General features: G+C 39.1%; 1 protein-coding gene and 1 long non-coding RNA gene across 2 annotated transcripts in view; one reads left to right on the top strand and one right to left on the bottom strand.

The window, feature by feature from the left end:
* 4930467D21Rik (RIKEN cDNA 4930467D21 gene) overlaps window positions 1-26,711 on the bottom strand; it is a 195,710-nt gene that overhangs the window by 119,542 nt on the left and 49,457 nt on the right. The window lies entirely within an intron of this gene.
* On the top strand, window positions 11,562-13,455 carry Gk2 (glycerol kinase 2). Its single transcript, NM_010294.2, has one exon. The coding sequence runs from the start codon at window positions 11,608-11,610 to the stop codon at window positions 13,270-13,272; it is 1,665 nt and encodes a 554-aa protein (NP_034424.1). The 5' UTR covers window positions 11,562-11,607; the 3' UTR covers window positions 13,273-13,455.

Here is a 26,711-nt window from a genome sequence, read left to right as displayed (position 1 = left end):
GAAAAGTCCCTCGAAACATTAGGCTTGTGCCATATGCTGTCCTAACCTGCCTCCCATTGCCTGGGTGAAACTTGTGCATCCTAATTCACATGCCACATCCCAGAATAATCCCATTTCTTTAAGTAAACACCAAACCAATTGCTACTTAAATATCCTTTCACTTCCATTAACTTAAATCAATGATCTAGTGTTACTGGACAATACTCTTAAAATCTTCACATTTTGAATAAAAGATGTTCACTTCAAGGTTATGTTAACTTTACTCATGGGGGATAAAATAATCAGAGGAATTATTTGATCCACAAAAGATGAGAAAGCTAGTTAAAATCAAGGCTGAAACTAAAGTTCTGATTGTTATCCCAATGTTCTTTGATGAACACAGATATTTTTAAGTTATCATTATATTGCTGCTCTCAGAAAATCACGAAATATCTGACTAAACACCAGCAACCAACAAGAAACTAATCAGAACCGTCTAGTATATGACAAGGCACTTTCTAACATACTAGAGCATAGTTCTTCAGGTTGAAACAATAATGTGGGTTAGTCACATTTACAGGCATACTAGAAATGTCTTAGATACTAGAAAGTGCAGGAAACTGCAGGCCAGTGGTTCTCAACCCTTGGGTCGTGACCCTTTTGGGAGTCAATGGACCCTTTTCATAGTGGTAGCATATCAGATATCTTGAATATCAGATATTTACATTGCAAATGATAACAATAGCAAAATTACAGTTATGAAGTAGCAACAGAATAATCTTATGATGGGGGTCACCACAACATTAAAGGGTCACAGCATTAGGAAGTTTGAGAACCACTGTCATAGGAGTTTAAACACAGTTAATGTTGTGGGGTTTTCTTTCAGGTTCATCTTGACACCCCAAATCTGCGGCTTCCTTATTTAATCGGTGTACATGAGCATCGAATGCACAGGATAAAGTGAAAAGGACCCTCCCTGTCACGTTGCCTTCATAGATGCAAACTCCCAGGGGTTACCCACAGGTTTCTAGCACCAGAGTCATCAGAAAAATCCTCTGTAGGAACACTGCAACTAAAGGTAATGCCCATCAAAGAAAGACAGCAGACACTGCCTCTTCCCGGCAGCTCTCTGCCAGCTGGGCATCTCTCAGGGGGGACACGCCATCTCTTCGGTAAGAAATACCACCCAATCTCCGGGTTCCCATCCAGGTATGAAGTTATTAGAGTAACATGGCACTGATTCCATCCACATGGGGGGCTACTTTACTCAGTCAACAACAATGCACCACACAGCTTGACTTTAAAACGGAACGCTTTTCCTCTTTCTCTCTCTCTCTCTCTCTCTCTCTCTCTCTCTCTCTCTCTCTCTCTCTCTCTCTCTCTCTCTCTCCCCCCCCCGAAGCATTTCAAACTTGGATTTTTTTGTTCCTAAATAAATAAATAAATAAATAACACGGGGTGGGCGAGAATGAGCATCTTCCACACTCTGCATTTTCAGAGCAAGTATCAAATACGACTTGCCTTGATAACTAAATTTATTATTAACTGTGTATTTCATGATGTTAGTGACAATATGTTAATGTGATTTTTCACGTCCTCCTGTGGTGAACAGATGGCTCCTTTTACTTTACTTTCCACATCAAGTGTGATTATTTCTTGGTGCCAAAAGCCACCTGCCGCTCTTCGGTCTCCAGTCTAATTTTTTATGTTGGTAAAACACAGCAGGACTTGTTATCAGTTGGATGGCATCTTAATAAAAGGAGACATGCCAACATATTGACATCATGTTCAAGGGGAAATTTCAGCCCCTTCAAACCCCTAACCCCTTTCCCAACCCCCTTTAAAAAAAAACGAGGGGTGAAAACAAATAAACAAACAAGCACACAAACAAACAACCGCACAAATAAAATGCAAAGATCCTACCAGTTTCAAGATGTGTGATTACAATCGTTGGGCCCACAGCCAAGATGCTGAATTGGGCTCCCTTTGTTCATAAACCCAAGCACCTCACTCAGGCCTCTGATCTTTCATCCTGTGTAATAATTAGCTGTAACATATTCCAAAGTCAAATGTAAACAGGAATACATTAACATTGAGATCAGTGTCAGGGCAATTTTCACTGGGAAGATGACATAGAACATGAGCGTGCACACAAGCAGATACACTCAAAAAATTCCAAGATTCAGCTATTTAGAAAATTCCTTTTAGATCTCAGAATATTATGCTCATTGGCTGGCCGGTCGTGAATGTTTATCTAGAAAGTTGGGTCTTCCAAATGTGAATTTCAGTGACTCCCATGGCCCACACTTAGCAGAGAGAACAGGAGTAATAAACCACAGTAGCTTGTTTTAAAATTTCCATTCTTCATTAGAACAAAGAGAGAGCGGGTGTGAGGTGATTTGTGGTCCAAGAAGAGGTCTTGCAGGCAATTGGATGGCATGGCTCTCAACAGCTGGTCCAGCACATTTGGGAACAGCATGTAGAAAAATGCATCCGTGTTTTGAAGATTGCCAACTGTGACGATGTATCAGTTAAGACACAGCCTGAAATAGTCAGATCTACAAACAATATGAACAAAAGCCCTTATCATCCAGCCACACACTTATATCAAGACTAAGAGGAGTCCCAACTTTTAGTAAATTCTAACCTGTCACATTGTCTTACTTTTGTGATAAAATCAAGGACTGGTACACTTGGGTATCTGAAATGGTGGTGAAGAGCCAAGCAGTTAAAAAAGGCAGCTGTCCCCCATGCCCTCTGAGATTTACAGAATTTATAGAAAGCAAAAGAAAATGCCGACAATAAAAGGGCAAGTATCTTAATTAAAACAATTTAGATTGGATACTTTTATTGGAATGAAAAATTTTAACTCAGTTATTCTACACTGAATCTTTCAGTGACTTTGTGTCCCTCCATTGTCCAAGCACAGGAAGCTTCATGGAATGGATTTGCATTAATTATGTTTTGCTGGGGTGGGGAGTAGGGCGGGGAATCAGCTTCTTCCTTGCACTCTAGCTTCCCAGCTGCTATAGTATTAAGGTTAATTGTCCTTTGAAGGTTCATGGGATAAAATGGAGCTTACAGCACAGTACCACAGGAAGAGGTAGATTTTTAGGAGGTAGAGCCTGGTGGGAGGTATTTAGGGCATTGGTGATATAATAATGGAGGGGGGGTGGTTACATTATTTGGCCAAGGGAGACAGTTTACTCTGTCATACACTCCCGAAATTGTTATCCAGAATCCTATAAGAGCCACAGCAATGGATTTGCCCAATCAGATTAGACTCTCTAAAGCCTAGGCAAATTAAATAATTTCTGTTTAAATATTACTAGGTCAGATATTTTGTTATAGGGACAGAATGGCAGCACACACACCAACATTTTATTATGCACATTAGAAAACACACAAAAAATTGAAATACCTTCATCACCACACTACTGTAATCATCATGTAGAAACATTTCTTATTATAATAACTTCCTCCCATCTTTTCATCTACCGACTCTCTTCCTGATCATTATTCAGCCTGCCTTAATATCTTAGATTAAAACACTGCTCACTAATAGTTCTTCCAGAAATCAAAATTTAAATTGTCTTTATTTAAGAGGTGGAAGTTCTCAGGAAGGGGCAGGTGCCAATCTTTATATGACCATAGATATACATGGATGTTTAACTCCTATGCTTGGCCACTACCCAGTCCTATGATGTCTTCAGGAAGAAGCCAACCGTATATGCTGCTCATCTTTAAACTGGTTTAGTGGATTTCATCGACTTCTACATATGTCATGGTTTCCATGATGGTCAGTGTATGATTACAAGTTCACACTGAGGCCCACTGAAGAATATCTTCTTACAGACGGGTGTCACATTGAGCTTTACTAGAGAAAGACTGGTGAGTTCAAAAGCTACACATAGCCTTGGATGGCAATATTCCAAAATGGAGCTGTAGGTGTCAGAAAGGTGAAGCCATTTAAAACAGAGGACACATTGCATACACTAGCAAGATTTTGCTGTAAGGACCCAGATATAGCTGTCTCTTGTGAGACTAGGCCGGGGCCTAGCAAACACAGAAGTGGATGCTCACAGTAGGCTATTGGATGGATCACAGGGCCCCCAATGAAGGAGCTAGAGAAAGTACTCAAGGAGCTAAAGGGATCTGCAACCCTATAGGTGCAACAACATTATGAACTAACCAGTACCTCGGAGCTCTTGACTCTAGCTACATATGAATCAAAAGATAGCCTAGTCAGCCATCACTGGAAAGAGAGGCCCATTGGACACACAAACTTTATATGCCCCAGTACAGGGGAACGCCAGGGCCAAAAAAATGGGAATGGGTGGGTAGGAAAGTGGTGGGGGAGGGTATGAGGGAGTTTTGGGATAGCATTGGAAATGTAATTGAGGAAAATACGTAATAAATAAAAAAAATTAAAAAAAAAAAGAAACAGTACCCAAATTTAAAAAAATAAAATAAAATAAAATAAAACAGAGGACAATGGGATTCATGGAGGATAAAGAGCCAAGCTCTTTTACAAAGAGGCCAGGTGCTTGCTAATTTGGAACTGTGCTGTGGTATTCTGAGCTACCAGCAACACCATTCACTCATCCTGATACTCTTCCCAATAATGGCATGGTTTCCTTGACTGATTAAAGTCCACGCCTTCAGAGCAAACAACAGAACACAAGAAAAACAAGAATTAAAAGTACCTCAAATAGTCTGCACTGCATAACTGGCTCTACAACCTTTCAAATTAGCAAACTTTCTACACCATAGGAGTAAGTGTAAGCGCAGTAGGAAATAGTATGTTAACTTTAAAAGTTATGTTAGAATGATTTGGTTCACCTTAAGCCTGCATGTATACAGTACAGACAGACACTTGGCTTCTTGTTTTGATTGGTATGATCAGACAAACCTGGCCAAAAGCTAGTTGATAAAAATGGAAAATATTTTAAACTATTCTGGAAATACATTCTTAATTGAGACTGTAGGATCCAAAATAAATTCAAGACCACCCAGCCCCTTTCCCCTCTGAAGGGACTTTCCAAACTATACTATGCAGAGTCGGATAAGGAAGCCGACTAAACAATGCTGAAAGAAAAAACATAAGGGCGGGTAGGATGAGAGACCAGACCAAAGATAGTCACATCATGCAAACCAACCAATGTCTGAAAGGGTCACTTGCTATACCAATTAGAATAAGCCGCTAGCCTTGTTGCCTAAATCTGCCCCTTACACGATATAAAACGTGTGTTCTTTGTTCGTTCAGGGTCTCCTCTTCCCTGCGCATGCTGAGGGGCCCCAAGGTGTTGGATCAATAAAAAACCTCTTGCAGTTTGCAGCGATCTCGGTCTCTGTGGTCATTGTGAGTAAGGGTCTTTTGGCAGGCTCCAACAAGACAATCTTTCATGAAGTAATTGATTATCCAGTATAATGGAGGTAAGGATATGATGATGGCCCATAAAGGTCTTTGTGGAGGCCAGATACCTATTCGAAAGGGCTACCAGTCTACAGCCAAACTGCACAAAGCATGTCTGATCTCATCACCGGGCTACTGTCCCAGGTGCCATCTGTCTCAGAGTGTCTCCGATAACCTAATGGAAGTGGATATTTGTGAAACCCACCTGCCCTACTTTTATTAACCTCTTGCTGTGTTCACAGTGAGTTATTAATACTTCTGTGTTTTATAGAATAATTTTAATTTGCATAAAAATTTAATTTCCCCTCTCACACCTTTTTCCTTCCACTTGGAATGCAGTACAAGTCCAGTGGTAAAGTTGCAATACTAAATTTAAAATAATCTTCTTATATTAGGAACCCTGGACAAACAGGAGATCAAGACAATTTTCTGCAGTTCAGAGAAGCAAGTCAAGTATTTTCCTTGCAGAAGTTCCCAGGTCTTAGAAGTCAAGTTTTCTTTCATATTAATTTTTCCTGAAATAATTCCCTCCCTCTGTCTTTTGTTGATAACACTTATAAAGGCAATTAACCAAGAAGCATATATTTCTGATGACTCCCAAAGTGAAACTTCAAAATTTCCCTTTTGGGAATAACTGATTACATTAACAATTTATAATGTATGCTAAACCATATGTAAAAATAAATACAAATAAATTATCTTTACTTTATCATAATTATTTCACCAAGCAAGGACCATAACCAGTGGTGTTAATTAATTCATTTAACAAACTTTTTGAGTTTCTACATTTCATTCATGCTGTAAATAAAGGATTAAATATAATAGCACCAGTCCCGTGTCTTCCTTGAACTTACAATATAGGGGAGTTGATGGGGAAAAAATAATAACTAAAATAAATCGCTCTAGGTAACAAGATATTCACTGGGAGACACCCCATCAAAGACAAGTCTCTTTAAATAAGAAAACATTTAATTTGGTGTTGGCTTACAGTTTCAGACATTTAGTCCCTTACCATCATGGCAGAAAGCATGGCAGGCCTGCAGGCAGATATGATGCTGGAGGAGCTGAGGGTTTTATACCTTTGATCCACAGGCAGCAAGAAACTAGGTACCAAACTGGGCACAGCTTGAGCATATATGAGAACACAAAGCCCACCTACACAGTGACACACTTCTCCAGTAAGGCCACACCTACACCACCATGTAGTGTTACTTCCTATGGGTCAACCATTCAAATACATGCCATACCTACTCAAACCACCACCATAACCCTCAGAACATACTGGATAAATTATAGAATGAATGGATGGATTTAAAACTTTGTAGTGTCAATATCAATAAAGACTTTAATCAAAGAAGGGGTTATGTCTGAGCACAATATTACCTGACTACAATCTCATCACCTGGGAAGCTTTAAACTTTTTACTTTTTGGTTCAGTTGTCTGTAAACACTCTTTGTCAACATTGGGTTTGTCAGCTTTCCTGACATTACTTACATTAAAGAGAAATTTTTAAATTTTTAAATTAATTTTATTTGTAATTCATTTTTTACACTCCATATTCCATTCCCCACCCCTCCCCATCCACCCTCTGACTGCAACACACACACACACACACACACACACACACACACACACACACACACACACACATACTGCCCACTCCACCTAATCTCTAAACTCCCTGGGGCCTCCAGACTCTTGAGGGTTAGGAGCATCATCTTTGAATGAGCACAGACCTGGAAGTTCTCTACTGTATGTGTGCTGGGGGCCTCATATCAGCTGGGGTATGCTGCCTGTTTGGTGGTCCAGTGTTTGAAAAATCTCGGGGGTCCAGATTAATTAAGACTGCTGGTCCTGAGCCATGCGGTGGTGGCACACGCCTTTAATCCCAGCACTTGGGAGGCAGAGGCAGGGTTTGAGGCCAGCCTGGTCTACAGAGCGAGTTCCAGGACAGCCAGGGCTACACAGAGAAACCCTGTCTTGAAAACAAACAAACAAACAAACAAAAATCTAAAAAACAAAAAAACTGCTGGTCGTCCTATGGAATCACCCTTCTAAAGAGAAATTTTTTTTAAAGATTTTATTTATTATTTATTATATGTAAGTACACTGTAGATGTCTTCAGACACTCCAGAAGAGGGAGTCAGATCTTGTTACAGATGGTTGTGAGCCACCATGTGGTTGCTGGGATTTGAACTCTGGACCTTCAGAAGAGCAGTCGGGTGCTCTTACCTGCTGAGCCATCTCACCAGCCCGAGAAAATTTTTCATGTAGTCTAAGACTTAAGAACTAAGGTAGATGAGAACATAAGTTTGCATATTTTGGTGTGTTTGGGAAAATGTATATAAAGAATAATTTTATATAAGAATATATAAGAATATAAGAATATATAATATATATAAGAATATAAGAATAATTTTATTGTATATATTATTTTGAATATAAAATGTCTTTCCACTGTTAAACACATGGAGAGAAAAATTAAAAGCAGTTTACATAGTATGCTGCATGAAAATCCAGGAAGACAAACTGGCAAGTAGCCCTGATGCCAGAAAGATATAGTAGGACAAACTGGCAAGTAGCCCTGATAGACTTTTGTAAAGGGAATGGAGACATGATGAAGAAAATCTGTGCTGCTCCCTGTCCTTCCTATCTCTTACCATTCAACTTGCATCTGCAGGTCACCTTTCTTTGCCTCGCTGTATAATTCCTGAAGAGTTTGTTTAAATGGGAAGTAAGATCCAGTTAACAGAGTGAGATTACAGTCGTGCAGTACATTTCATTATTTTCTGCCTTGTTCTGTTTGCTTTTTCATTAGGAATAAATGAGTCTCTTCATTTAGCTAACTTAGACACAATATATGCACCAATGTAGAAATTGCTACATTAACTTATTGGTTATTAATTTTAATTGGTAATTAAGTACTTTTTAAATCTCCAACTTCACAGATAATAGAAAATTTTAAGTTTTCGTTAAGTGAAATTTTACTCTGGCCAACATAGAATAGAAAAGACTGGCCTACCTCCTCACACTAAACAACTAGAAGATGAAAAAAAAAATGTAGGAAATAATTTATAAAATTCATGACAGCTTGCATAAAGTGGTAAATGCCAGGACATGAAAAGGGAGTCTTTTTTTTTCTTTTTTTCTTTTTTATTAGATATTTTCTTTATTTACATTTCAAATGTTATCCCCTTTCCTAGTTTCCCCTGTGAAAATCCCCTATCCTTTCCCCCATCCCCCTGCTCACCAACCCACCCACTCCTGCTTCCTGGCCCAGGTATCCCCCTATACTGAGGCATAGAGCCTTCACAGGACCAAGGGCCTCTCCTCCCATTGATGACCGACTAGGCCATCCTCAGCTACATATGCAGCTAGAGCCGTGAGTCCCACCATGTGTTTTCTTTGGTTGGTGGTTTAGTCTCAGGGAGCTCTGTAGGAGTGAGAATCAATGGCATGGCACCACTAGCTCACTGCCTTGTTTTCAGCCACAGCATAGGGATATGTCACCCAGACAAAGCCCAGTGGAAGTGAATACCAAGGACACAGAGCTGATCTTTCATAGATACTAAGGTAGGTAACCAGTGCAGGGCACACAAAGGGAAGTAGAGCTGTGCTGGGGGGTGGTAGGGGCGGTTCCTCAGAGAGCACCCAGAGTATTCAGCTCAGTACTGACCCATGCTCCTTTATGAAGAAAATGCCCGAGGCTGAGAAATACAGGAGAAGGAAAAAAAGGACCTGATATAAATCCAGGTCTGGGAGCTAAGACTGTTCCCACCAGCCACCAAACATCATTTGATTAGAGTACACAAATATATATATATATCTTTAATACCAAGGAGAATAATTACTCATAAATTAAGCATGGCCTGTATTTCTTCTAACAATTTTTAGAAGTAAAGTTGAAACTTGACTTTGTCAATTTGCATCTCTGAAAGGGTAACTCCAACTGCTGTGAGTTTATGCATGCAACAGCTCTGCCATATTCAGAAGATACCATCTTGGGTGATCTCTCTCTCTCTCTCTCTCTCTCTTTCTTTCTCTCTCTCTCTCTCTCTTGTATCTGCAGCATTTCTGTTCCTCTCCCATGATGTTTTTGAACCTTGAGAGACACCTGGAGTGATGAGCACTCTACTCTCAATTATTATGTGCTGAGAACAGGTTGGAATCTGTGTATGAATCACTCTCCATTGCCAAAAAAATGGTTTCTCTGATGAGGCCGGAGATGTGCACTAATCTATGTGTAGAGAGATGAATTCAGAAGGTAGTTCAATGCTAACTAATTTAGCAGAATAATAATAGTGTGTTCTTCCTGGAGATCATGATGTGGCCCGTGACTTCTAGGAATGATTTATAGTTACAGGGATGAGTTACATCCTATGGGGTGGGCCTTAACTCCAATTCAAAAGCTGTTGGTTGCCGCCATAATGTTTATGCCACAACTGTACCACCAATGCTCATATCTTCCCAGATGTGACGTGTCATTATTCTAGCTTGCAAAGTTCACAGCGGGGGTTAAGACTCTCAGTGCTGTCCCGCCCCCTTTCTAGTCTGTGAAAGGTAACAAGCAGGGAGGACATTCCCAAGTCATTTCTATCTTGACTTCTCCATATCCTGTGACTAAAGTGGTAGGGAGGCGCTCACGTGGCCTCATGCCTAGCTGAGGAGGTATTGTCAACTGATGGCTTCTGGGAGAGGGAAAGTGAGTTCTCTTTATGAATATGGCCTAAGGTAAGGTGTTCATGGTCCAGTGGATGAACCTACGCCCATGGACACAGAGGCAGGATGAATTAGACTCAAGGGGTTTGAAGAAGAAGACATGAAGTTGGGAGGAGAATGTGTGACTGGAGAGAGGTTGGAGTGGAACTCCTGAGGAGTAGACATGGCCTAAACACATTATTTATATGTACAAAGTCACCAAAAATAATTTTTTTTCAAATTAAAAGTAAAACTAGAAAAAAAAGCAACTGTTTCCAAGTGACTTATATACATCTCAGAACAGAGATCCAGAAGTCTGACAGAGATGCAAGTGGGTCTGGGTCCGGCAGCCAGGTAAGCAAATCCACAGCACCTAGCATGTAATTAAAAATCATCAGATATACAAAAGAACATGGAAATACAAGCTATAATAAGACAATCAATAAGACAAAGTCAAACAGAAACTGACACAGGTGGCAGTTTTGGCAGAAAATGAAATTAAAAGCTATTCTAACCCCACGTGTTTAAGTTTGGTAGATATTTTTAAATCCCCAAATTGAACTTCTAGGAATGAAAACTACGCTTGAAGAGGAAAAATATCACAGATGAATTAACTGCAGATTTAGATATTGTAGGTCAGTCGGCTTGAAGACAGAGTGATTGTAAACCACAATTTAAACGAAGACAGAAAAAAGTATCATTAAGATGAATAGGAGTGAATTTGTAAGACATGCCCAATGTGTAAGGTTTGAAACCTTAAGGGAGTAAACAATGAAAATATGGAAGAAATCATAACCAGAATTTCCCTAACTTTATGGAAGCTGTAAATCTGTAGATATGTGACACAGTGAATACCAAGGACATAACAGAGGAAAACCAAACAAGAAAGCAAACACACAATTTACCACGACATAATAAAACTGATGCGAAAATATCCGTTTAAAAAAAACAAACAATGAAAACCATCAGTAACAAAAACTCTACAAGCAGTCAGAGTAAAGCAAGCTAAAGAATGACTAAAACATAAGTGAGATGGGAAATGAAGCTGTTGGAGTAACTACTCCATGATTTTGTTGTGGTTGTTTTTCTTTTTTCTTTTTTTCTTTTTTTGGTTTTACAAAGGAAAAGGTGGGAAAGGAAGTTAGAAATCTATACCCCAAAAGAGTTAGTTTTCAGTATTAAGACAAAATACTTTTCAAATGTTCAAACATTGGAAAAATTCATGTTCCATATATCTGCTCTCAATATTAAATGATAAGGATACCACATAGGTAGAAAGGGAAGAAAAACAGAGATACAGAGCCACACACGTGAGAGTCCAGTGCATACTGAATATTTTCATACAAATCCCTGGAAATGGTATGGAGAGGTGAGGGGCAGGACTTAGGTGAGGGGGTAAATAGGCTCCCGAAGCTGTGGGACTGGCAGCTGCGCCTGCGCACTCCACCGTACCTGACTGGCTGTTGTGTCTCCTAACTGGCATCACCAGGGAAACAGTCCACTGACCAGTTTCATGGCAGCCTCGAAGCAAACCTCTGCGGGACCGTTGGTAGGAGCGGTGGTCCAGGGAACCAACTCCACTCGCTTTCTAGTTTTCAATAGCAAAACAGCAGAACTAGTTTGCTCTCATCAGGTGGAACTGACACAAGAATACCCAAAAGAAGGATGGGTGGAGCAAGACCCCAAGGAAATCCTTAAATCTGTCTATGAGTGCATAGCGAAAGCTTGTGAAAAACTTGCTGAAGTGAACATTGATATTTCCAACATTAAAGCTATCGGCGTGAGTAACCAGCGGGAAACCACTGTGGTCTGGGACAAGTTCACGGGAGACCCTCTGTACAATGCCGTGGTGTGGCTTGATCTCAGAACCCAGTCTACTGTGGAGACTCTCACTAAGAAAATCCCAGGAAATAGCAACTTTGTCAAGTCTAAGACCGGCCTTCCTCTTAGCACTTACTTCAGTGCTGTGAAGCTGCGGTGGATGCTGGACAACCTAAGACCCATTCAAAAGGCTGTTGAGGAAGGCAGAGCCATGTTTGGAACCATCGACTCTTGGCTCATCTGGTGTATGACCGGAGGAGTCAATGGAGGCATCCATTGCACCGATGTAACAAATGCATGCAGAACGATGCTTTTTAACATCCACTCTTTGGAATGGGATAAAGATCTCTGTGACTTTTTTGAAATTCCAATGAGCATCCTCCCAAATGTATGCAGTTCTTCTGAGATCTATGGCCTGATGACATCAGGGGCCTTGGAAGGCGTGCCAATATCTGGATGTTTGGGGGATCAGTCTGCTGCTTTAGTGGGACAAATGTGTTTCCATGAAGGTCAAGCCAAAAACACATACGGAACAGGCTGTTTTTTACTATGTAATACAGGCCAGAAATGTGTGTTTTCTGAACATGGCCTTCTGACCACATTGGCTTACAAACTAGGCAAAAATAAGCCAGTTTTTTATGCCTTAGAAGGTTCTGTTGCTATAGCTGGTGCTGTTATTCGCTGGCTAAGAGACAATTTCGAAATTATAACAACCTCAGGGGAAGTTGAAAATCTTGCAAGAGAGGTAGGCACTTCCTATGGCTGCTACTTTGTCCCAGCCTTTTCGGGGCTGTATGCACCTTACTGGGAACCCAGTGCAAGAGGGATAATCTGTGGTCTCACTCAGTTCACCAACAAATGCCATATTGCCTTTGCTGCGTTAGAAGCTGTTTGTTTCCAAACCCGAGAGATTTTGGATGCCATGAATCGCGACTGTGGAATTCCACTCAGTCATTTGCAGGTCGATGGAGGAATGACCAACAACAGGATTCTTATGCAGCTACAGGCAGATATTCTGCACATTCCGGTAGTTAAGTCTGTCATGCCTGAAACGACGGCCCTGGGAGCTGCCATGGCAGCCGGAGCTGCAGAAGGGGTAAATGTTTGGAGTCTTGAACCTGAAGATTTGTCTACGATCTTGATGGAACGATATGAACCACAAATCCAAGCCACAGAGAGTGAAATTCGTTTTTCAACATGGAAGAGAGCAGTGATGAAGTCAATGGGTTGGGTTACAGCAAAGGACCCTGAAAATGGCGATAACCCTGTCTTCTCTTGTCTGCCCTTGGGTTTTTTTATAGTGAGTAGCATGACGTTATTAATTGGAGCAAGATGTGTCTCAACTGCTGAAGAGTAATTTGAACCACGGACTTGCAATGTGTGAACTTTTTACAGAAAGAATTCCATCTTTTAGTGTGAAACCAATATTATAGGTTTATTTTTACCTATAGGCCACTTGCTTACAGGAACCCATGAGGCCCCTACAAATACTCCTTAAAATAAAGGTTTTGAATAAAGAGAACACATTAGAAAAACAGTATGAAAAATCTCGTGTTCTTATCAATAGATAAGTTGTTGTGATGGAGAAAAGCTCTGTTTTCCTTTTCCTGTTTGGTATTTTATTTGACATGCAACATTTACCTTTATATCATATAGAGAAGCCCATTTTTAAATTCAGAGCACATGACAGCCAGTAGGCTAGAACAGGGATATCTTGACCACTACAGATGTAAATTCTTTAGGTTAAATAGTCATATGTCTAGGCCAACATAATATTTACCAAAAAGAAAAAAAAAGGCTTACTAAAAAGGTAGTGCTCAATCATAAGCATATGTATAACTCCCTAGCAAAATTTAAAAATAGAATATATAATTTATATTGATAAAGAAATATGAATTCTAAGTAGATATAAATATTAAATACTAAATAAATTCCTTATGTCTTACGCTATTTCTATAACTATCTTCAATCTAAACTAGAAAACCAAAAAGCTACAGATTAAATATTATAGTATATATATAGTATTTTATATAACATATATTATGTAAATTTATTATTAGATAATTAGGTTATTTATATTTATGTGTATATAGTTATATGCTATTTGTTAATATATAAATATATGTTATGTATTTAAAATATTGTAAATATATATAACTATTATAAATATATAGATATTATGATATATAAATAAAGGCTTCAGTAATTATTTTCAAGAAAGAGAAGATAATGGAAACTACCATACAGGGTTTAAGAATAAAAGAAAATCTTAAGGTTGCAAGAGAACAAATGGAAGCATAACTTTTAAACTTCCTAGAACATGTTATTTATGACATTTCAATTTATACATTAAAAGGCAGGCTATAAAACCAAAGTAAAAGAAAAAATTTATTAATCCCTTAAATATCTAAGTTAGAACCATAAAATACTAAGTTGATCCTAAGTACAGTGTAAAACAGATAAAAAGAATACATAATACATAAGAATACATACATAAAAGTATATTTAAATATAGTCATGATGAGGAACACATTAACTGTAAATGTTCCAGTTATTTCTAATCAAAAGCAATATTATGAAATTAAGGCAAGACCCAACTATGCATGTTCATCCAGAAAGCACTAATCACGTGTAGAAACAAAGGTTAAAAATGAAAGAATTGGATAAGATATGTTGTGTTAAAATTAAAATAAATCTGAAGTACTTATTTCTGTGCTAAATGGCAAATTTCAGAACAAAGAATATCACCAGTGATAAAAAGATCATTTACAACAGAACAAAGAATATCACCAGTGATAAAAAGATCATTTACAACGATAGAAGTAACAAGACAAACTCAGCAGTGCCCATAGTAGTCCTAAATATTTATGTACTTGACAATCACGTTTCAAAATGTATAAAGCATAAACACAGTAGAAGTAAAATATTAATGAGAATTCTGAAAGTGTAGACTATTTGACTAATACCATGAATTTGACTTACTGGGCATTCATAGAACATGGCACCTGACAATAGCATATATGTTCTTTACAAGTATATCTGAGACATCTGCCACCATAGACCATAATCAAAATACAGCCCATTTGCTCTCCAAAATTTATGGGTCTAAGTACATGGAAATAACCTTTGAAAATTTTCCAAGTAATTGAGAATTATATAAATTTTTTTAAAAGAAAGGATTTTTTAGTTAAATTCACCTTATTAAAATATGTGAACTATTTTTTAAGTTTTTTATTGTCAAGAGCTTGCCATAAAAATAATTATACAGCAAGATCGATCAAATCTAAACTCTATATACACCTCAGTGAATTTCTGTACACTGAAAACATCCACTCTGAAGCTGTGTAGTCTCGTAGAGGCCGGGGAGATGGCTCAGGAGTTAAAAGCACTGGCTGCTCTTTCAGAGGACCCAGTTTTGATGTTCAGCACCCACGTGGCAGGTCACAACTGTAACTCCACTTCCAGAGAATCTGATACCTTTTCTGTCCTCCAAGTCACTAGGCACAGACAGACATCTAGGCAAAGCACATTTAAACATACACACACACACACACACACACACACATACACACACACAATGCAAAAACATTTCAGAGAAACCATGAACTACTGTACAAGGACAGAAAGTAAGCCATCTGCTGCTTCGAAGCCATAGGGAAGGGGAGGAGTAAAGGAGAGAGAGGCACAAGGTCATGGTCATAAAGGGGTACACAGAACACTGAAGGGTGACCAGCATGTCTATTATATCAGAGGCAACGATGGCTTCAAGAATGAATATGGTCAAAGAGTTAATCAAGTACACTCTACTTAGGAATAAATACTATACTTCAAAACTACTTTTAAAAATATTATATTCAAGCTCTGAATAAACATAAGCTAATCTGTGTTCTCTCTAGCATGTGCACCGAGGGAGCTTTGCCATGCTGCAGCTGACTGTAGTATGGCATGCATATGTTTGCTCCTCTCTCTAGCAAGTCTCTGGACTGCATTTAGGATTTATGAGTATGGTTTATAGGCTGTGGCCAGGTAGTTCAAGAATGGCTATCTACCAATGGAAGGTCAAAGAATCAGTGGTTGTTCAGTACACAGATTGTATATTTCTAGTCTTCAGTATATGCCAGAATCCTAAAGAAGCAGACTCTAATGCCAGAGAAGGAATGGACTTGCCAATGAGCACAAGCAGGCAAAGAGAGCAAGCTCCCTTCTCCTGTGTCCTTTATATAAGCTCTCAGAAGAAGAGGCCAAGATTAAGGGTGTATCTTTCCACCTCAAAAGATCTAGATTAAAAGTGGATCTTCCCACGTTTAATTTTTAAAAATCGTTCACAAGTGTACCTAGGCACTTGGGGTTTGGTAATTTCAGATGTAGTCAAATTGACAACCAAAAATAGCCATCTGAATTTTTTTCAGGTTTTCTTTTTTTTTTTTTTTTTGACTGTGAATTTTTTATTAGATATTTTCTTCATTTACATTTCAAATGTTATCCCCTTTCCTAGTTTCCTATCCGAAAATCCCCTATACACCCCCTGCCCTGCTCCCCTACCCACCCACTCCTGCTTCCTGGCCCTGGCATTCCCCTGTACTGGGGCATATGATCTTCTCAAGACCAAGGGCCTCTCCTTTCATTGATGGCTGACTAGGCCATCCTCTCCTACATATGCAGCTAGAGACACGAGTTCTGGGAGGTACTGGTTAGTTCATACCGCTGTTCCTCCTATAGGGAAATGTTGAGAAAAACATTCAGCTTAGCAGTGCCTCAGTCATGTTCCTTCCATGAACGCTCTCCTGTGATTATCAGCTTTCCTCCTTTCTAAGACTCACCTGGCCTCTGTATATCACTTCATAATTCATCTTATGTGATACTGGTAAGTTATAGTAATTCGCCATCTCAAGCACTTCTGTGTTTTCCAGGATGACAACAGCTGTTGGTAATTTCTCAACATGGCCACTGAAGAGACTTTCCATTGACCTTTTGATGGTGGAGTCCCATTGCACGCATGCTATGAGGCTGTCACCCTTTAATTTGAAGCATGTGTGTGGACTTGGTGGAACTGGAACAGGAAGCATGGACATAAATAGCATTTAGATACTATTTCTCAAGGGCACAGTTCGTAAATGAAAAAAATGAGCGGTGACTGGGAGGAGGGGAAGTAAGGGATGAAGAGAGAGACAGACTCAGAGAAGAGAAACAGAAAAACAAGGAAGCTAAGGTATCTAAAGAGAGGCAAGGTGCACTATTAAATCTAATTAAAGACAAACACAGCATGTTAAGATCATGTGGGAGTGTCATTAACTAGCTACATAGATTCTGACTTGGCTCTAGGAATGTAAACTACATACACTGGGCATAGAGATAAGCAGCCCCACCCACTAGCCTCTGCTCATAGTCCTGTAGTACTACGTTTTCTGCCTGATCTCTTCTATTATCATATTGATGGAAGTGCCCATAAGCTCCCAGGGAAGCTGTTGTACTTGCAGATGCCTCAGTGTTGGGTCTGTTATATTCAGCAATCTCCATTTAGGTAGAACATTATGTGCCAACTCTATGACTATTAGATAAGGAAATTTTGCTCTGTGCTTTTTTGTTTTGTTTTGTTTTTTAAGAACATAGCAACTAATAAGATCCTCTGCAGTAATCATCCAACACAGTCCAGACACATCATCATCTCAGTCAGGAGCCTACTTGAGCTCCCCACTGAAATGATGACTATACTTTATTCTGATTGGTCCAATCAAAACTTAATACACTTAGTATTTAAATATTCTCAGTAGTTCCTATGGACAACCTTTATTGCACAATTTATTTGAGCTTTGAAGAAACTGTGTGTGATCCTTGCCCTCTTTGTGCTTGGCATACATTACTGCTCATTAGCATGTCAACTCTCACCAAATGAATAAAAAGGAAAGAAGGCATTGCTAGACCCTTGGTGAGAATGAGCAGGAAGACTGCACTGATTATCTTTTTTTTTTTTTTTAATCATCTGAGATTCAGTGCATTGTAAACAATCCACAAATCTCTTACACTGAGTTATGAGGTATGTTTTTTTTTTTCAAATATCAGAAAAGCCAAGCTTAGAAATTAGTAAGAAGACATTATGTCTCTATTAGTAACCCCTAAGAAAATATGGCAAAATTCAGGACAAACAAACAAAAACCATTCTAATGACTGTAAATAAAGACAATACTGGTTTGTTGCCTAGTCGGGCTCCCCTCAATCCGTAGGAATCAGGGCATAGAGTCAGCAGGAATTGGGTGACAAACAGACCCAACACAAGGGAGTGTGCTGGATCTGAATGCAATTTGTGAAATTGAGCATCAAACTTTTTATACAGAAGAAAACAGGGAAGTTGGGTGACACACCGGCAAGGTACAAACAGGTTACTGGATTCTTACACAAAACAGAGGAATGCAAACACGGAAGGACTGGCAGGAACCAACTGGGATGAAATTCAATGTTAACAACTGGGATCAAAAAGCAGACCCACCTAAGGTCCACTTAATCTTAGAAGCCAGGGTCAAGGGCTTCGTGCCCTCACCATAGTTCCTATTCTAGTCTATTTTATAGCCCACCTTCCCCCTAGGCAATTGTAAATAAGTGTGTATGGGTGTAACTCAGCTATCTATAGTTCTAAGTATCTACTCTGATTCCTCCTTAGGTCACAAACTCCCTTCTTCCTAGATAATGGTAAATTCCTGTATATGGCAGTGACTTAGCTATCCATGCCCAAGGTTGGATCAAGGACTGCCTAGAATCTAACTTAGCTATATGTCAAAAAAATCAATCCTTAGGAGCACTTGTAATAAAGCAATATTAAGGGAAAGCACACAGATCCATTTACCAACTAAAGCAAGGACATTGGAGCATTCTTTATACAGGATGCCATGGTTCCAGGAGACTAAGTTTGCGTGAACTTTTTGCCTTGGGACAGCGCCCAGGTTTTGGGGGCCTGTCGAGCTTGTCACTGCTGGAGTGGATGTAGCAGTTTGTCTCCATAGCTTTTCTCGTGAAATTCAGACAACTCTGTGCACTGCTACTCCTCTGATGCCTGGACGATGAGTTGAGTAGAGCAGGGATGGATAGAGAACACTGAAGGAACTACTTCATAAATATCTTATTTGAAAAATATTTGAAATGTGGTTTTGATTTTTTTCTATTGCCTCAAACAATACTGTGATACATCTTACAAGATGAAGGCAATGATACACACACCTATAAGATTTCTTATGAAATTTTGAATTTTGTCTTGTCAAATGAGCAATTTGGAGAATGTATATATGTGTACATACAACTTTTGTTGCAAATTATTCTAAGCACACTCTAGAAGATTCAAAATTATAATAAAACTCTTTATTCACTTATGATTTTAACTTCTTTTAAAAATGCTTACAGATTCTTTGAGGAGTTGTTTCCTTAGTCACAAAACATCATAAAATCTGGAAATAGACTCTTAGACAAAAAGTTCTACTCTACAGAGCAAGCTTCCTACTTATTTCCCCAACAAGGAGTCACCTAAAAAATCCTTTCATTCTGCAAGACAGAAAAAACTTTTGTTTCCCAGATCCTGTGAATTCCCACCCTCCTCTTTGCAGATCCTGTGTATCTCAACCCTCCTCACTTCAGAACCTCTGAGTCCCGACCCTCCTCTCTCCTGATCCTGGGCATCCCTACCCTCCTCTCACCCTTTCTCCTATTACTTTCCCTTCTTACTCCATTTCCCTTTCTTAAGCTTCCTTTATTTTCGTTTTTCCTAGAACAAAATCCACTGAGTAATATCATAACTACTCGTCTTTATAAACATCAAACTGACGGCAGCTAGGTTAGTATCCTGCACTAAAAAGTGGCACTGGCAAGTAGGTGCTTGCTGCCCACTGGGCACTAAGCAGCGATGCGCTAAAGCTCCAGCACGCTACTCCATCGAGAAGAATGGCATTCATTACAGCTGTATCAAAACCAACTCATGTACCAACTTTGTCTCTAAGTATTTGGACAATCATTTATCTAACTTTCACTCACTGTGTCAGAGCCTCTACACTTCAGTTCTAACCACTGTCCAGTTTCCCCTGTCTCTGTATGCTTTCTCCTTTCTCCTAGCGTTTGAGTTTTACTTCTCATACCAGCCCCAAGTATATTATGAAAATAATTCAATACTTAACAAATAGAGAAACATGAAGAAAACATGAAGTCACCTTATAAAATTCTCCTGCAGCCTTTGATGACATTTCATTTCTGATATGTGATTCATAGCTATCACCGGAGAACTAGAGTTATGCAGTCTTCATTTGCCAAACACCTCCAAATCATATTCCTTATGAATTTCAACTAAAAGTTATAAGTAATATATTGGAAACTACTGTTTATAGAAGTTTATACAGCCCAAGTTCTCAGAGCTGGTTTGTGTCGGGAAGCACTAAGACCCAAGGAAATTTCCAACTTGTCTTTTCAATTTTCAATTTTTAAAAAATATTTTTTTAATTCTTTAAGAGTTTCATATAATAAATACATTTTGATCACATTCTTCTCTCCTCCAACTCTCCCATATGTACCCTCTTGCAGCCTCTTTGTCCATCCACCCAATTTTGAGTTATCTTTTTTATTCTTGCCCCATCTTATCTAGTTTGAGTACTCAATAACTCTTGGGAGTGGGAACTTCCCTGGAGTGTAGTCAACCTTCCAGGAGATCTGTCATAAAAGAAAGTTGATGCTATCTCCCAGTAACTACAATTCTGCTAAATGGATAAAGTGTTTAAAAGACTTGTCTTACTATCTTGACAAAAGCCCTATGTTTCTCCCCAGGCACACTAAAAAAAAAAAGACTTTTAATGGCTTACAGCTGTGCTGTTACCACCCTCATCATCTCTTCTTGCAGTAGATAGTACTTAGCACAGAGATCCTTAATTGGTCAATGTTGATGGAATACAATTTCAATTTTAAATATATTAAACACCACTAGTTTCCTCAGAGTTCAGATTTGGGAAAATTGGCAAATAAAGCAACATTGTATGTATATTCCACTCCAGCAGTTAATGATGTCCCATGGAAATGACAATCACAACTTCTCGTTTCATATTTCATTCACACTCCTAGTGTAGGTATCCTCACCACCTACTACCCAATACACTCTAAGTTGTTACACTCTTCATCTAGTTTATTCTCTGTATAGAGAAATTTTAATCCATCAACATGACTGCTCTTGCAAGGGATCTCATCCAAAGAACTTCTAGGTCTATATGATTCAGCCAGAGTACAGACATGCCCTGAATTACAGTATGATCTGGCTAGAATACAGACACACCCTTAGTACACACCTTTAATCCCTAACAATAAAGGTAAGATTTATTTCAGAAAAAAAAAAAAAAAAACAATCAAAACAAAGCAAAAAAATCAGCCATGTTTGAAAGTAACGATTAATTGAGGGGCAGACAAAATGATGAATCAGAGAAAGATTTGATAGAATGGGATAGAGATAGGGTATTCCTATCTCTTACAAGAATAGGCAGGAAAGAGAGGCTATCTAAAAGCTGTAGAGAGAAAGAGAATCAATGAGTTAAAGAGACAGTGCAGTGCAGTTGAGCACAGAGCTGTTCGGGTGAGTAGAGTTCGGTTAAGTTCCACTCAGTCAGTGCAGTTCAGTCCATGGAGTTCAGAAGCAGTGTTGTCAATCAGAGCAATTCAGTAAGAAGTCATGAGGGGCAGTTTCAATCAGTGAGCTTGGAAAAGAGCTTAAGTCAGACCAGTTGAGTTGAATTAACCAGACAGTGTTCATAAAGAACTATAAATGTGACTTATTCAGCAGTAAGCCTCCAAGATAATCATTACATCTAGCAAATCAGAGTTACATTTACACCTCTGCATGTCCAGCATGCCCCACCTCACTTTAGCTTTCCCCAGCATCTCATGTATGGAATGTAAATGGTGGCTAAGCACACTGTGTCCCACCAGAGTACCTGGCCTTCTCATCTCCACACAGAACCTTTTGGGTTTTTCAGCAAATGGAAGAAGTTCAGAAAGGAGGGCTGGGATTCAAGTTACTCCTCAACACAATGCTTTTCAGTGGTCTAGAGTTTGCTCTTCATGTGATCTTGATAACCCCAGAAGTAAAAGGGAAGGGACAAAGAGAGGAGGAGTTGTGGGAGGGGACACTGAGAAGGGGGCTGAATAATGGGATGTAAAGTAAATAAATTAACTAATTAATGACAGGTTCCATGGGATCAAAGCAGTAAACAGCACATCACAGGCACCCTTAGGGTCCACAGTGCATTACCTTATTTAGTGGCTGAGAACAGGTCACTACCCTGCCTGTTTTGCCTGATTTTGAAAATGGAAGTCTGCCTATTTTACCCTACTGCTTTTAAGAGAATAAGACAATGATCTGACCAACACTGTGTTAAGGTCAGCATCAGTCAGCCCTTCAAGATGGGTCTTCTGGGTTCACTTCACTCTCCCATTGCCAACCCTCCTTACCTCTCCCTTATCCCACAGGGATGCCAGGCAGCCATAGTTTGAACCTTGAAGTTCATTCTCCCTGTTTTCTCTATAACAGTGTAAAGAGAATAGGATAATTCCACCTCAGAATGGCCATTCTCCCCTCCATATGTAAAAATGAAGAAATGGGACTCCCTGACACAATACTTGGGAGATAGAAGATGAGAAGTTTGAGCTCATTCTTGCCTCCATAGAAAGTTCTAAAACGGTTTAAGCTGCATGAGGTCTAGAAAAAAAAAATCCCAAGAAAGGGCAGAAAACTTTCTTTGCTGTTATTTCAGTCTAATTATTTCTAGAATATGAAAACGTGTCTTTAAAGTTTCCTGCATTGTATCTGGTCATTGACAAACTGCATCCACACACTCATTCACTTACCAGCAGTATTTTCAAATATTGCTACATTATGGTCAAGACTCTTACATCCACCACAAAACCATAGACAGCAAAAATAGAGTAATTAGACTATGAAAGTTTGAGATTTAGATCTTTCCAAAGCCAGTGTCGTGCGGGTGAAAAAGTCAATGTTTCCAAATAAGAGTTTGTAAGGAATTAATATCCAAAATGTAAACAAATATTAGTAACAAAGAACCCCAGAATTTAAAAATAAGTAAAGGATATTAATAGATGTTTCTTCAAAGAAGAAATATAAATGACAAGTAAGTACATGAAATTTTTTCTTGTTCCCATAATGAAAATACAATTTCTAAAAATCCTATTAAAATTTCTAGTATAAAAAAACAACCAAAATTGAAAATAAGTTTTGGGAGGGTATGGAAAATTTGGGACCTTTGTACAATTGCTGATGGTAATGTAAAATGATATGATACATCTGCTATGGAAGACAGAACAGCAAGACCTCAAAACTTAAATTTAGAATTGCCATGTGAACCAGCAATGCTCCTGCTAGCTACATTCCAAAATGAACGGAAGCATGAGCTCAAACACATACGTGTATACTAGTGTTCACAGCAGCATTACACACAGTACTCAAGACTGGAAACAAGCCAAGTGTCCACCAACAGATACATGGATACACAAAACATGGTTTGCACATGCAGCCTGACAAACCGGATGAAACTCTGCTACAGCATGCATGATCTTCAGGAGAAATATGCTACTGAAATGTGTCATGCACAAAGGACAGCCACTATCTGATTCCACTCATAGGAGGTGCCAAAGAGTCAAATCTATACAGAGTGTATTGTTGTATTATCTAGGCTATGGTGGTAGTGGTGAGACAAGAGTTAAGTTTAATATATAAACAGTTCTAGAAATGAATGGTAATGACCAATGCTTCTATGATAATAAAACTTTAAAATCCAGGGGATGCATAGTCTAAAGTTGTTTCATTACACCCACATGACATCAGTGCTTGGCATAAGTAAGAAATGACGGATGATTGTGAACAATTCAAGAACAAAACAAGAAAGCTATGGAATGATACATGACAACAGTCTTCTTAAAAAGCGCCCAAAACAGTCTGGTTATCTTAGCCATTCTGTCTTCTATTCCAAGAGAACAAATAATAACTGAAGAATATGCATTTTGTATGCTGAAAATACCTTTGATAATAAACCAGTTTATTAGCATTAATGTTATATGTTATCTATAAAGCAATACTTCCAACTTTCTGTTTTCTCTGCATATGCAACTAAAACCATATTCATTTTAACCTTTAAGATCTGCATGAATGTAAAAAGGGACTTTTTTTCATCACCAAGATTTATGCCTTTCTCACTGCCCCTCGTCTGTTCCCTTTGTCACACCTCCTTTAGAAAAATGGGCATGACCCCAAGTGTGGCTCTGAAATTATTGATCTGTAAAGATATCCATCTGCTCTTTTCATTGTCTTCCCTGTCATATCTCACTGGGTCTGGGACTTCCAAACACATTTCTGTTATTGTCAGTGCTACAGAGCCAAGAACTCCTTGGACAAACAAACTACATTACAAGCTATTGCCTATGTGTGCTCAAAAGATTTGTCCTTGCCTGGATCCAGAACTTTTATTGTAGAGATTGAGTGGAATGTTTGGCAGCAGTAAAATGTCCCTGGTATCAGCTTTGGTATCAAAACATTGGTTTTAAGGATGAATATTAGGCGTCAGAAAACAAAGTTCATTACATTTTTAATGAACATGTTATTTAAAACCCTCCCTTTTATAATGTGGTGATACTCCAGAAATGGTTACTTTTGATGAATGTTTTAAACAGCTTCAACCTCATTTATTCTATACAGCATAAAGGCAAGGATAAGCAATATAGAAGATATATAAGAAGACATGATTTTCTTTATTATTTTCTAGGATAAAATTACAGGGAAAATGTACAAAGTAACAGCTTGCCTGTTGAGACAACTTGTATTTTTTTCCCCTAATGAGTTTTGTTGTTTGCACTCCCAAAATTATTCTGGATCAATTGCTTCTGAATTTCAAGCTCTAAAAAACAAAATGTTTGTAGGGGTGTAGAGGTGTGTGTGTGTGTGTGTGTGTGCGCGCGTACGAGTGCTCGCGCATGCTTCAGGAATTCTGAAGCAGGGCATCAGATTCTCTGAAGCTGAAGTTACAGGTGATTGTGAGTTGCTAGACCTGGGTGCTGAGAACTGAATCGGGTCCGGTGCAAAAGTTGTGCATGCATTTAATTGCTGAGCCATCTCTCCAACCCCAGAGAGGTGTACATTTTTATACCTTAATCTATTTTCAAAATCAGAAAATTATGAAGGTTTTTAAATAAACCCAGATGTCCACAAAATAGACAACTGAAATAGTGGCAGTGCCTGTTAGATTCCGATAACATGAAAGAAATTAGAGTCAGATGAAAAGGAGGATCCTCAGCTGAGGAACAGAGCACATCAGACGGAACTGTGTACATACCTGTGGGCATCAGACAGAGCTGGGGATGTACCTGTGGGGCAGTTCCTTGGTTGTGGAGTGATGTGGAAGGGCCCATCTTACTGTGGGCAGTGCCATGTCTGAGAGAGTTAGCTGAGCAAGCCATGAGAAGTCAACGGGGTTCCTGCCTTGACTTCCCTCAATGATGGGCTGTAACTTGAAAGCCAAGTAAACCTTTTCCTCCTCAAGTTGCTTTTGGCCATGGTGTTTTATCACAGCAAGGGATAGTAAACTAAGACAGTGGTACTGTATCCTGAAATACATTTATCCAAGTATCACAGAGTGTTATATGCCATGGTGTGTGCCTGCTAGATTCAGGAACAACATCTCATTTAAGAGTGACACCTTCATGACATAAGGACACAGATGTAAAAATGTGATAGCAATTCCCCAAGGCTGCTGTGAATAAACCCAAAATCTAGCTAGTACCCTTGCACTGTGGGTAAAACAATTACTATTTCCTGGGCACATCTCATGCTATGTGAGTGCAGCTTCCTTTACACTATTGCTGAGAGAGGGAACGGGGCGGAGGGGGCACTGCTGCCATTCCCAAGAGAGTGCTGTTTGCTTGGCTCCCCTTTCCCCTATAATCTCAGAGGTACCCTTTCCTTTACAGACAAGTATCCCCTGAATCTGCTACGAAGTAACCACAAAGCTCCTTGTCCTTTCCTCATCCCAGAAATAGTTCTAATTATCCACTCCAGTGCCCCACAAGCAGAGATCTGGATTGAACTCATAGGTGTATTTTCTAAATAATAGAAGTTATTTCATCTTGAGGCCAAACTTGAAAACCACTGATCTAAGGAACTCCCACTGGGATTGAGGCCAACCAGCAAAGCCAGTGGACAGTCAAACACACTTGAAGTCTTGAGAAGACTTCTGGTCCCTGATTTTTTCAAGCCCTGTATCTCTGAGATTGCTTTTTAATAAGAGAAGAAAGGGACTAAGCCAAGAGCTTAACCATCATTCACAAGGTTGATCCAAACGGATGACAGTATTCCTTTCAATGCTGAGGTTCCAGTCCTCAGGAAGAAATCCATCCCAAGTTGACACTAAACAATTGCTAAGCTGTGTAATAAATAATTCTGACTCCTATTGTATGAGAATGAAGTCTCTGGCTAATATAACCTCCTTCCAGGGCTGGGTTTTATGTTACCTTGTTCTGGATTTCCATAGGATGACTATTCTTGGAGTGTAATAATTAACATCTTGGAGCTGGAGAGAAGGCTTATCAGTTAAGAGCACTGGCTGCTCACTAGAGGATCCAGGTTTGATTCCCAGCACTCATAGGGAGCTCACTACTATCTGCAACTCCTGACTAAACCCTCTTCTGGTTTCCTCAGGTACCAGGAATGCATATGGTGCACAGACACACATGTAGACATAACAGTAACACACATAAAAATAAACAAATAAAAACAATTTA

Source organism: Mus musculus, chromosome 5 (assembly GCF_000001635.26).
Source record: "Mus musculus strain C57BL/6J chromosome 5, GRCm38.p6 C57BL/6J".
Classification (NCBI taxonomy): domain Eukaryota; kingdom Metazoa; phylum Chordata; class Mammalia; order Rodentia; family Muridae; genus Mus; species Mus musculus.
This window is presented reverse-complemented; position numbering and strand designations above follow the sequence as displayed.

Coding starts and splice junctions, on each gene's coding strand:
- Gk2 (NM_010294.2), top strand. CDS start 11,608: ATGGCAGCCTCGAAGCAAACCTCTGCGGGACCGTTGGTAGGAGCGGTG.